General features: G+C 46.1%; 1 protein-coding gene across 2 annotated transcripts in view; it reads right to left on the bottom strand.

Annotated features, from left to right (window-relative positions):
• Window positions 1-13,077, bottom strand: part of LOC105254692 (netrin receptor UNC5C) — a 30,782-nt gene extending 17,705 nt beyond the window's left edge. For both annotated transcript variants that reach the window (XM_011263526.3, XM_011263527.3), the window contains exons 1-2: window positions 12,569-13,077; window positions 3,266-3,486 (exon numbers count right to left, since the gene is read on the bottom strand). In XM_011263526.3, coding sequence (XP_011261828.1) covers window positions 3,266-3,347 — 82 coding nt within the window. In that variant the 5' untranslated portion in view covers window positions 3,348-3,486; window positions 12,569-13,077. The remainder of the gene's footprint in view (window positions 1-3,265; window positions 3,487-12,568) is intronic.
• Window positions 13,078-13,392: the final 315 nt, after the last annotated feature.

The raw sequence follows: 13,392 nt of genomic DNA, 5'->3' as shown, positions 1-13,392 counted from the left end.
GCATAAATTTTCGGCCGGAGCGACTCTATCGCTTTCATAAATTTAATACTCCGCGAGGAGTACGCGGGGGGCTCGCGGTATTTGGGCGAAAGCCCGAATTCGGGTTACGTCACGTAAAAAAAAAAAAAAGAAAAAAGAATTGTCCCGCGAGCCGAATACATCATGCGGACGTGAAATTCGCGAACTCGTTGCATCGCATCGCGTCGAGTCGCGTCGCGAGATAACGAGGGTGGCTGAAAAATTGCACGTCGCCACCGGCGCGCGCGAGTGCAACGCGGTGCAACCCGGTGAAAACCGGGTGCGGCGGCTACCGCGCGCGGCCAAAACGTGAGAACGCGGAGCCGTTGGAGCGGCACGTCCTCTCCGCGGGCGACCCGTTAATTATTAACGCGGCTAATATTTTTCTCGGCGCGCGGCGCGGCAGCGCCAGGCCGCTCAAGACGGCGAAATTATGACGCGATTTCACGTCGCGATAAATCGTCGAGGTAATTATTCACGCACGTGCGAGCGTGTGTGCGTGCGTGCGTGTCCTGTAATAATCCGCGCTCTCTCTCCTTCGCTCGGCGAGTAGTCGCACGTAAGGAGAATGGCTGCGCGAGCGAGCGGCTAGGCGCCGTTTGTTCGCCGCTTCCTGCCCTCGTGATGACGACGTTGATGATTACGCCTTAGATAGGATAGAATCGAGTAGACCGGGAGAAGACTGATCGCCCCGCGTCCGTTCCTTCAACGCGGAGCGCCTTCGGCGGACGCGATAGGCGCCGTGTAAGTCTCGTTGAAATTATTACGAGGTCAGAGGCCGTAATTGTATATTTATCAGCGAGCTCTAAGTATATCGCCATTAAGGCTTGTTTTTCGCGTAACGATGATAGTAACGAGTGCGACAATTATCTCGGCGAGTTACACGCGATGACTCGGAGAATAGATTGCGATCTTTTTCATATGCTTAATAGATGCGGCGAGTCGCGTCTACGCCATTATTTCGGAGCAATCGCGTTTCGTTCGATTCTAATCGTGTACAATGAAGTCTTCAATACGACAAGCAAACGTATAGCCTTCGCGCGCAGAGATTGAAAATTTTAACCGCCTTGCTACATCCGCATTGTTTCGCGACCGCTCAGGATAATTGTTACTTATCCGAGCGACGTGCGTGAGAAATGGAAGGCACGCTTCGCGAGCACGTGTACGTACATATGTGAAATATGATTTCTCGCGATGGTGACTGTGCGAAGAATATCCGCGCTTGTAGCTTCCATCGCGAGGATGCGCGCCAGAATGGGAATTATTTATCTACCCGGTGCATAACCGCGAGAAAAATAGCCGGAGGAAGACGACGTGTGTGTACGCGCCGTGTACGCGCATTATGTTGCGATTTCTATTGTACAGCACGTACCCAGGGGAATGGAAAACGAATGTTTTTCAAGCCGGCGCCGTTTGTTCCTGTCGATGTGTGCGCGCGTGGGCAACGCGCGTCTCGCGCGAGATAATAAGGATGAGAGCCGAGCGCGTGTAGTCAAGATTATATAGTTAGATGTTGGAGAAGAAGACGGTTAGCGAGTCATAATTGTATCCTCCTTTCGCGCTAGCGTTAAATCATACATCGTCCGTTTTCCGCTTGCCAGGGAAACAGTTACACGCTAACGAAGGTAACTCGCTACACACGTCGCTGTTGATGCGAGCGAAATTTTGGACAATGCGCGAAAGAGACGATGAAAGAACGCGGAAGATGGATTACTGTTTACGTGTTTGTTTTGGGACGACGTCGAGCGCGATACTTTTGTCCCCGGTTAACAGAGATTGATTATCGCTCGCCCTTTTTAACGCGCAGCAGGACAAATATCCGCGTCGCGGTAGATACGATCCGTCGTTAACGCGAACGACGATGACGAGGATACGTCGGGAGCGCTAATTAGTCGACCACGTGTCCCTTCGTGAGAGGAGAAGACTGAAGAAAGAAGAGCACGAGGGGTTATAGTTCCAGGAGGTCGCTCTCAAAAGTAACTCTCGGGGAGAGTACAATCCATCATCGAAAACGGGCTGGTGTAACGTAACCGGCCAGTTATGCCGACGACTAATCAGTCAGACTGCCTCGCTGTATAATTAGCAGTCTCTCCCGATCTCGTTCCCGCGACGGATATTCCCGCGCGTATTCGTAACGCTTGTGTGTGCTCGTATATCTCTCTAGCCCGCAACGCTCGACTTTCCTTCCTCGCTGCAACCCGCAAAAGGCATATACCTCTGTTTTCATTTCCCGCTCGCGATCGTTAGTGAAACACCTGAATCATCTGGATATACAGGGTGTTTCATAAGTGGTGGGCAAAATTTCAGGAATGGATTCCTCATGCTTAGAGAAGAATAAAAAGTTAATCAACGTAGGTCCGGAAATGATTAGTTTTTTATTAAAATTTTTGTAATACAAAATTTTGTCTCATTTCTCGTCTTAGAAATCCTTTTACAGGCATCAACAATGTTTTTCAGGCCGTCGAACTTGAGAAACATTTTTGATGCCTATAAAAGGACTTCTAAGGCGAGAAATGAGACGAAATTTTACATTACAAAAATCTTAATACTAATCATTTTTTTCAATTAATCATTTCCGGACCTGTGTTGATTAACTTTTTTTTTCTTCTCTAAGCATGAGGAATCCATTCCTGAAATTTTGCCCACCACTTATGAAACACCCTGTATTACGTCTCGCTCCGAGGAGATCCAGAAATTGGCGGATGATATTTTCAAGTGGCTTGTCGCGTTTACCATCGTCACGCTGTTATTAAAAATACTTCCGTATTTTCTCCTCATTTTCTTTTTATTTCTTCCCTTTTGTCAATCGCAAAATAAAAATATATGTAAAACGTCTCGAGTCTGAAGGCAAATTAACGCGACCGGTGATCGTTCCATCAACGACGCAACGTAATTTACAGTCTCATAGTAATTTCTCTCGCGCATTTCTCCGGCGCCTGCGTCCGGTAGAAGGACTCGCGTAAAGTAGTACTCGGACATTGCGTTTGGCGCGAGTACCTCGAGCGAGAATACTTGAGCTGCACGGCTCTTGGTATCCACGGGAATGGGAGATCATTATAGGTTCTCCGCATGAGTTAAATGGCAAACTTAACGATCTTCCACGAGATCTCTTCCTCAACTGCCTTGACACAGCTAGCCTGAAGTTTTACGAGAGAGCATGGCGCAGCTTTCCATATAAATGTACACAGATACACACACACAAGAATTTTGCATATATAATTTCGAGATTTAATTCTCTTTAACTTACCTTCGCCGGACGTGAAGGGACGAACCACTCCGGGTAGAAGAACGCAGAACAAGAGAAACAGCGAGCAAGATTTCGGCCTCATCGCGTATCAGGGATCACCGCGGTCCGATCATTCGTTCATCTCTCGTGCAAAGGAACGATCGCGAATCACACTTAAATACCGTCACTCGGTGCCACTCGACACAACACTGGTCACTCGTCGGCTTGCTACGAGCCCGCACCTGCAACACAAACGAGAAACAACGATCGATTAATTCAACAATTTCAACACATCTGGCTTTCTCGTTAACACGAAAATAGTTTTCCGCGAACGCGAAATATAATCGTGCGCGCCGCAAATCATGGACTAAAAGAGCATAAGTAAAATTCGCGCGACTTTGAGCAATTTCGAGAAATACGATAAGGCAACCTACTTTGCTTCTTACTACGTAACGTACGAAACGTATAATATATTTGCGCAGAATGAAAATTCCATCTCGCACGCAACGGGGCGAAGAAGTATCCAGGTGAAATGGTTTTAACGTCGATCGGGTCGCCGCGACGTTGTTTCTACCGGAAAGCGTAAGAGACGGTTAGAGGAAAGTCGAGAGTGCCACTTATGACGTGGCTGGCGGCCCTTGGCTTTTAAATATTCCAACGGCGGCAGACACTTTCCAGCACGCAAAATTTCCTCGCGGCGCCTTCATTTCCAGTCGTTGCTACCGTGAAAGGAAAGCCAAGGGAGAGGGCGTAATTTCCCCTTATGTTTCGATAGCTCCCTCGAACGCGAGACCTGCTGTTTCTTCGGAGGACGGATTCCGATCGATAGCCGTCGAAATTAATTATTAAGCGTGATTCGTCTGTCGAAAGTATGACTTTTCTTATATAAACAAAATTTATTATATATAATGATATATAAAATATATATCATTTATATATTTATTTAATACATTTCTAAATAAAATTATTAATCAATTAAATTGTAAATAATTATAAATAACATTGTTAAATATATCGTATCTCTTTTATATATATAAAATTATTAGTCGTGGATGGAAAATTTAAAAAACTCGATGCGTTTAAAAGTAGGGTCAATGATAAAGTACGAGTCAACTTGGTGTAATGAGATTTCATCGAGTTTATCTCTAAATATATTGCCTGCGAAACGCATCGCTTTACAACGAAGTTTCAGTAACGTATATTTCGTCGCGCATATTAATCTACATTTACGCTTAAATAACATCGCCGCTCGTAGGGCATTACACCTCGAATGTTACGCGAGAATTACCCTCGCTCTTATCGATCGATACTTTAAACTCCCAGCGAGATGCTTAAAATCCACGCGATGTGCGCATATCATGCAACAAAATTCGCGCAGAAACTTACAATTGCGAGAGCACCCACACACCTATCTAGCGTGCGTATGTGCAAAGCTTGTTAGTACCAAGCTGTTATACGATCCTAGTCGGTTAGTTGAAACGCAACTAAGAGATCGTTTATCAATGTCGTTCGTCAAGGTCTTTCGCTAGATGCTCGATTACATCCGTAAGCGCTATTGTACAGCAGCTTTCTCGTGAGCAAACGCAAAGGTGAAATTTCGCGTGCGGTAAAAAAAAGAAATGGCGAGCCGCCTTTTTAAGTTCCGTGTTGGCGATAGAGTCTTTTTGCTCTCCGGATATATAATCGCGATAACATAATTTACTCGCCATTTAAAGCGATACCTCGCAAATTAATCGAGTTTACAATGTTGTTTTTAACACACTACGATATATTATTTCAATTAACTTTTCCACACATGAAATATATATAATACAAAAATACAACAACATATACATATAACAAAAATATATATAATTTCGTAATAAATTCTTAACGTAAGCGAATATTTTTTTTTAATTCCAGCGTGATTGAATCTGTTCGCTTTTCATCTTTTCGATCAACAATAGCTTTTGGAATATCGATGAAATTACTGTACGACACCGGGGCCGAAAATGCTCTCCAAGATTCATGACGTGGAATAATCGATGCAACACGCGCATTATAACTGCATACATCGCTGAGCTATAGACAGATTTCTCATCTCGAGAGTTCGTCCTAATCCCGCGGGACGAGAATTCAATTTATAAACGTGCCCGCCATTATCCATGCAAAGGTTTAAAAACACTCAACGTGACCGCCACATGGCATTTTACGCTGCAGTTGGCACGAATCCTCTTGTCCCGGGTTCCATTTGGTTGGAAAAGCCAGAGGAAAGCTGGCTACAATTCTTTCTACCTTTTGTTGAACATGCCTAGGTAAGCCGCAGTGTCTTCTGGTGCAATATCGCCGCAATGTCGGCGTTTGCAACTAAAGCGAGCGAAGATGATACCCTTTTTCGTAACAACTAGAAGGCGAGCGCGACACAAGAGCGGCTTAAATGATGCATCTTGAATATCGTATGACAACAGGTAGAGCGACTACCAAACTGGACCCTAGTCAAAAGAATACAGCTACCGGTTCTCGATGCGGTCGCCTTTCAGAAGGGTCAGGTCAGGAAATGTACACGTGTGATATATCGCTCATACTTTCGGGGAATTTTCGATGGATACGAGCGTTATGTTCTGGAAATAATCGTGCCAGAGAAATATATTATAAATGCGGATATAAATATTAGAAGAGTCAGTTGTTCTCAATAATTTAAGATTCGTCGGGCAGAGATAAACGACGATCATCCTGGATTAGAAATGTCAGACATAAATTCCAACGTCTTAATTCTTGACAATTAAACGAATAGGTTTTTATTCCGTTATAATCGTCCTAAAGTATTAAAATATATGTTTGTCCCGAAGTTTTAAAATATTTTAGTTCCTATGTTTTTTTTTGCACAGATATAAATGACAGAAATAATTCTTTTCGTCTATTGCTTCCGGTCGTTTGCATTTGGTAAACATGGGCAACGTGGTTTCCGCGGAATATCACGAGCGTTCGCGAAACTAATCCGCGTAAACTGCGCGAACATTCCTCAAGGATGTACCGACAACCGCAGGAGATTCCCTCGGAACACACATCGAGCCGCGAATATCATCCAGAACTCCTCGCCGAGGGCCCGTGTTCCTTCGGTTCGTTTCCCTCCACTTTGCATCCGTCTCTCTCGCTCCGTAACGTAATCCGAGAAGATTACGGAGCGAAATAAACATGTCAACCTCCCCCGCGGGGCGGCGGCCGCGGGGATGTGGGTTCGCGCAGCGTCTTTATAGACCGCACGTAGAGGATATCGCCTTTCTTTTCCTTAGCCGCGCGCGCTGCCTCTTCCTCTCGTGTCTCTTCCCTCGTGCTTGTATCCATCGTCTTCTTTCTCTCTCTCTCTTTCCCGACGTTCTCGTAGATTCCTCCAGATACCGGTCCTTCTTCTCTCGCTGGCTGTTATTTAGCCAACGGGCAGATGCGTCTAGTCACACAAACTCGATCGGTCGCGCGCCTTATCCGCGCAAGATCTGAATCCTCCTCAATCAAGGATAGATTATCGCGGTTTTTTATTTCCATCAGATCGATCTTATCGTGTCGCGTACGTTTTTTTCTCTCCCATAGATATATATGTGGTTTGGTTTTTTCGTGGTCTGAGAGAAAAGAGAGAGAGAGAAGCGAGTCGAGAGCGAGACCCGACTTGACGGGAGTGGAAACCTGCGACTTCGTGAACGTATACAAATTCGTGACTACCTGCGGCAAAGGGATTCCATTTGTGCGCTTCTTTGAGGCACCGTGCTGCAGCGGTTTTAAAAGCAATTGTATTGTTAGGAGAGAGATATTTGCAGGTGTTCAAAGATGTGCTGATGTGGTTATCGATTTCCAGCGGTTATTAATGGTCTGTAACGGGATGAATCCTATTGCTTGCGGTTTGTAGGAATAATTCGCTTTTTTCTCGCGGCCTCGATATTTCTTACTAACGTAGTCACTGACCTCTTCATTTTTGCGATACCCTATCGTATCACGTAAGAAAGGTTGCTTTGCCGGGCTTATTACACTTGCGATTTCAAAATCGATAATTCACAATGAGATCTTTGTAGAAGAGAAAAAGAGAGAGAGATCGCAACATAAGTTATCTGTTCGTGAGGGTATCAAGGATATTTATCTCGCGCCAACCTTGCGTATTCCAGTAAAACTTTGGCGCGTGCTTCGGCTTCCAACGTAAAGTAAACGTAATAACTCGGGAGATCAAAAGGCCTTGCGAGAGGGATTTAAAAGAGTGCAATCCGTGAAATCAAGCGTCGCGGTATTCATGAACTCTGCGATTACTTTGCGCGCGAGGGGGAGAAGCAACGGTGTCGTCACGATTCCGGGCATCCGGTAACAAAAGGATCTTTACAACTTGCAACACGGAAACGGGATCAAAGGATCCCGACCGCGGCCAAGGAGTTTTTCCCGATCGACCCTTGGCAGTCCTAGGTGCACTCCTCTCGAGGGCATTTCGAAAATCGGGCATCGCCTCGACGTCGTCGGCTCCGCACGCTCGACCAAACACCGAAATACACCGTCCCCCTTTGCTCTTTGATCGTTTCATCGCCCGCGCACAGAGCCGAGTAACGTGCTGCTACGGCTCTTTTGCGCGTAGTCATCTCGCAAACAGGAACGCCAAAAAGGGTGGAACGGGCTGAAAATATATCGCGGAGACGCGGATCGCGCCGGGCACGTCGACGATGGCGGCGGCGCAAGTTTCCCCGGACTTTGGATGAAGGATCAAACGTCGCTTTTCCGCGCCGGCTTTTGGCCGACGAGGCAAACACCGCGCCTGGAAGTTATTTGACGTTTTTGCATGAATATAAAGTACAATGTGCGACTAGAGGCGCCTCGGGCGAGATATCCCTCGGTATCGCGATGGAGCTACGCGCGCGATATATGACGAAAGCCGCTATGCGAGAAAACGAGGACGCGACCGCACATATCGGTGGACGTAAACGAGAAGGATGCTCCTTTCGCGCGCGCCAAGATTTTTCAGGCGTTTGACGCCTTCGGCTATTACGTCGTGTAAAGAACGATAAAGGGCTTCCTGGCCTCTGTAAAATTCGTCAATTTTACTCGCGTCGATAAGGAATCCTCGATAACGCTCCTATAAAAGCGGCGTGAAACTGTTTGCGATGGGCGTTGCGGTCTTTCTCTCGACTTTGTAATCTTTATTATAAACTATAGAATTATCTAAAAAAGCGGATGGTATAGCTGTCGTTCAAATGCATTTTATTCATGTGGTTTTATCGCTACATTCGGGAGGTATATAAAAGTATTTCAAGATTTATGACTTGAATGAAACGAAATTGCGTGTCTTTATCATCTTCATCTCGTGTGCTTCCCGTTCATACATTAACTCTTTAAAGATCATCGCTCGACACCGTTATCGATCAATCGAATAATCTTATAGAGCGCGTAACATCTGCCGTTGAATCGGCATCTTCATCGAGTTTCTCGATTTGTATCGTTCGTGTTCCTCGATCAGATTACGTCACATCGAGCCAGCGGTCCCTTAAAGATCGATCGCGCGATCGATCGGTCAGCGCGCTCTCCAAGACACGATCGCGTTTCGCCACCGCAGAAATTCGTCGACGCGTGAATATATTTTTCGCATAGGGACACCGGGCCCCGGGTCCCTTTTGTGCGTCCCTTCGAGGCAGGTAGGCGCTTCGTGTTCTCACGGAGGCCCCGAATGAATCGACCGTCGCAGATGGGACCCTGCGCGTGCCAGGTGGGCCCTCTTTCGATGACGCCGATTCTCCTCTCGAGCCGATGCAGCAACGCTGTTTCCTGCGAGCTGATCGAGACCGCGATACACGCGTCCTGCGTGGCAGCCCGGGCTTCATTGATCCTGACGGCGCGATAACGAAGGACGAGGCGAAACGGTACCGAGTTTTTAATGGTCGAAGCACGGGGAAGCGCGGCGGGGTATCATGCCATAGTCACCGGCAGTCATTGAGCGCTGGTCGGTTCACGCACTCGTAGCACGTACGTACGAGTTTCCTGTCTTCCTCGGCGAACTCGACGACCGGGCACGTATGGCATATCATCGTACGTACAAGCGCGAACGGAAGTCGGGAAACGCGCGCGCCAGGGGTGAGAAACGTTCGACGAAGACGCCGGCGGCGGCGACGTAAAATGATAGACGTCGGCATAAAATCGTCGGCCCCGACACGAACGTGACCAATGCGCACGAATGTATACCCTTCCGCGAATAATATCGCGTGTGAATGGCGTATTAACTTGCCGGGAGTACGTATCGGGCCGACCACGGCTGGCCTCTACGCGGATCCCGTGGAGATTCGAGAGTGTAGGTTTCGCGTAATAGTTTCACTCCAGAATATCCCGACATGATATTTTTATTCATGGCGGAGGGAGCGGGAGGGGAGAATTTCAACGAACGCATTACGAAGCGTCCGATGAAGCTGAAATTGCACGTTCGGAGGAAGCGAGGAAAACGGCAAATCCACCGATCGATAAATATCTTCAAATCATTGTTGATAAAATTGCAAACAATTTTATTGGATTATTACTTAATTCATTATTAAGGTTGAAAAGCAGATGATGAAAAATCTAGTATTTTTATACATCTCATGCATAAAACGCGCGTACTATCTCATACACGGTGTACATTTTTCATCAAGATTTGTTGAGTTGCTTTTTTGTAGAAAAAGTGTCTTTAGTAATTTAAATTCGTTGCTTTCATACGCGTACGTGTCCGCAAAATCACAGCGAGCATCTTGTAAGAGAAACGCAAAGTTATTTCCTTTGTAATTATTTTTTGTTACTCGAGAAAGAGCGGAAGTTGAAAGCGCGGCGTTACGGAACCGGCGCGGATGAAGAAGGAAGGCAACGTTGGTCGAGAGGCAAACCGTCGGTGACGGCAACATTCAAAGAAGCGCGCGCGTGTCACGCTCGCATCAGTGTATTTACGAACGCGGTAAAGGCAGAAATAAAGGGATCCATAAGGCATAAGGCGCCTCGCTGCGCTTCATTATTTTCGAGGGCCCTTTTCCACGTTGTAGTCATCATTATGAGGCTGGGAACGGATCAGTTTATCGTGTCGTTTAATAGTGTCTCCGAGTCAAATATAAGGTCTCTCCTCCTTTCAATCGACAAGTACCACATCAACGTGATCGATCGAAATGTTTAGTCAACGGCCGGATCTGTTCTCTTGTAATCGTTTTGAGATCACATCGCCATCGCGTTCCAGAGTTATTTATAACGATCTTACGTCGCTATTCAAGATCGCAAACATCGATCCACAGATTTAGCTCTCCGATCGATATAAAGTTTTGCGATAGGATAGTAAAACGCGAGAGAGAAACTTTCTATCGTTTATTTAGCATTTTTTCGCGATTTATTATCGCAAAATTTATGAGCGTATAATTAGTATAACATTTTACTGCGTATGATACGCGTATGAAATTGTTTCAACGGGCATGACAGGCGCGAAATGGAACAAAGCGGTAATTATTAATGTACGGTGCCATTAATATGATTAATACATTCTACCGTCGCAGTTTAAAGAGATAGCGCGATATTATTAATTAACGACGCTCGTTCAGTGAACGAGTGCGCTGTGTCGAGCGTTTTCCATTCCGAGAGATTTATTCGTGCCACAAAGACGCGATCTTTACGAGCGATTGTGAGGTCGTGAGTGTCACGACTAACGATTCACAGCCAATAAATGCCGTAAATAGTTGGAAGCATAATGTTACCGATTTGTTGAGGATAATGCCGTGCTTACAGCGTCGTTTTCCTCGTTATAAGCCCGCAAAACGGATCGTGATAACATCGTTCTACCGGGATAACCGTCGAAAAGGCCGTGATTGAATCGATCGTTGTGCAAATCACCATCAACGATCTAGCCGATGTAATAGCGATGTATTATTGCGAATCGCGTGTAATCTCTACATCTTCGGGGAACTTCTCTCCAAAGACACGCATTTCGCGTATTTACGAGTAGATGCGCGATAGGTAGCGGCAATGGTACGAAATTTTAAAGGGTAAAAGATACGGGAGGCATATACGCGACATAAATCGCCGACAACTTATTGCTGCCATTAAGTCGTATCGAAGAACGTGCTCCCGTACACGTAATCCTAGTAAGTGCCCCCGAGTACTTGTAAATCTTTATTCCATGGTGCATACGGGAGGATACTTTATGATTACGCGTACTCTTTCTCCTCGCGCGCAGTCTCTGTAGGTTTACCGATCGCCCGGGAGCCATTTATCGTATTCGACGTTATTTTATTTTTATTTCGCGTGTATTTTCATTTATCTAGCAAGACTGGGAAGGAAAGTGGGATTTAAGATAATTCTTAAAATACACCTTAAAATGTCTCGGATATTTTGCTCCTCCGGTCAAGTTTTACACTTTTATGCCGGCATAAAAGAGCGATATAAACATGGCACCGATGAAGCAACAAGTAATAATGTGTATCGAGTTAATGCCGCTCGTATAATTTTTTTCTCAACGACTTTATTCATTTAATGCGCAGACCTGTAATATGACGGCGTGCTCAAATCCGCCAGAGCAGTAGCGGGGGGTTGAAGATTATAGTCGTTTCGCGCAAATCCGGTAGTTGATATCGGAAAGCGATCACCGAGTCGCGCTTCGTAACAACCGGTATTTTGGAAGAGGCCGAATACACGAAGAGGGAACGAAACTTGGCTCGACGAGCCACGAGTTTATGATAGAGACGCGAGTTTTTAATAGGCTCCCGGAGACTTTTGTACGGTGTGGATGCAACCCAGCGGGAATGCAGGGGTTAAATGCTAACGTTCATCTTTCGATTTGGTCCCTAGCGGGCTTTTGAAAATGTGCAGTCACCGGAATGAATCGGAAATATTCGTAGTCGCTGGAGAGCATATATAATGAATTATCTCGATTAGTCGTCTGAAATGTCGCGAGAGACTGCCAGCGTTTAAGCATTTAAATCACGTTTAAAGGCGACGCATTTAAGCGTTTAAATTGTATTAAAAAAAATTAAGCGTTTAAATTGTATTAAAAAAAATTATGCTTACAAATACATGATAAAATATTTGATGTTTTAAAGAAAATATTTTTTCAATTTTAATCTTTTCACTGAATTGACATTAAAATTACGACAAAATGTCATAATACACGGTGTCCAAATTTTATTATTTTATTTCGCACAGTTTTGTGAAATTATTGTAATGTTATTCCCATGAGATATTTGCATTTTACGAACGGTATTCCGCGCACGTTTCGACGAAAAGCGTTATTTTACATACATTATCGGGACGCATTTCCTAGGTCGACGTGATACAAGAAAAATTCGCTACACGACGCATTACGCAACTAATGATAACACTTACTCGTGCAGCCAATCAGTGAAGCGTGGTTATCCATAAACCGGCTGGCACTTTAACCCCACTGCACTGACACTGGCGTTATCATCGTCGTAAGTTCGTTACACCGTACGTCGTAACGTCATTCCTCACTCCCGGACCACGAATTATCGATATTCGTTTGCCAATTCGGGGGGTAAACTATTTCACATCGATCTCGCTCGCGATCCCTTCGTAATCGTGATCCTGGCAAAACGCGCGACAAAGAACACAGATCTTCCCGTCACGAGGAAGCTATTCACGCCGTTAAAAATCGTAGCTGGAGAAGAGGTCCGTACGTGAAAAAAATCTCCCCGCAGGTACGAACTGTGAGAAACGTCGTTTTCGCCCCTCGTGTACGTTTCACGAGCGGGTACGTGCACGCGCGCGTCCCGATATACGAGGGTACGCTTCGGGATTAGCCGTTAAGAGCGGATAAACACCGGGAGCCCCAGCACGCGCGGCTCATGTCGGCCAACTGACGCGTAGCGCGGAGATGCCGGGGCCCTTCGCCTCTTGGGCGCCGGTGCTGGGCGAACGTGGTGGAGGTCGCTGACGACAGTGGTGGAGGTACAGCGGACGGCGGGTGGTGGTAATAGCGGTAGAGGCGATGCCGTGATGGTGTAGGTATCGGCGGAGGCGGAGAGGCAGCTAAGAGGAAAAGAGCGCGTGGTGGGAGCGCATGGATGCTGTTCGTTGCTGCACACGCGGATGCCGCAGAGTGCTGTCCGAACTGCCGCACGAGACGGAGTATATAGCCCCGTGTACAGAGAGATGGCCGCAGACTTTGTTAAATATTTATCCCATCCGGT

This window comes from Camponotus floridanus, unplaced genomic scaffold (genome assembly GCF_003227725.1).
Source record: "Camponotus floridanus strain SB8 unplaced genomic scaffold, Cflo_v7.5 scaffold30, whole genome shotgun sequence".
In the NCBI taxonomy this organism is placed as follows: domain Eukaryota; kingdom Metazoa; phylum Arthropoda; class Insecta; order Hymenoptera; family Formicidae; genus Camponotus; species Camponotus floridanus.
Note: the sequence above shows the minus strand (reverse complement) of the source record. Positions and strands in the feature narration are given on the sequence as shown.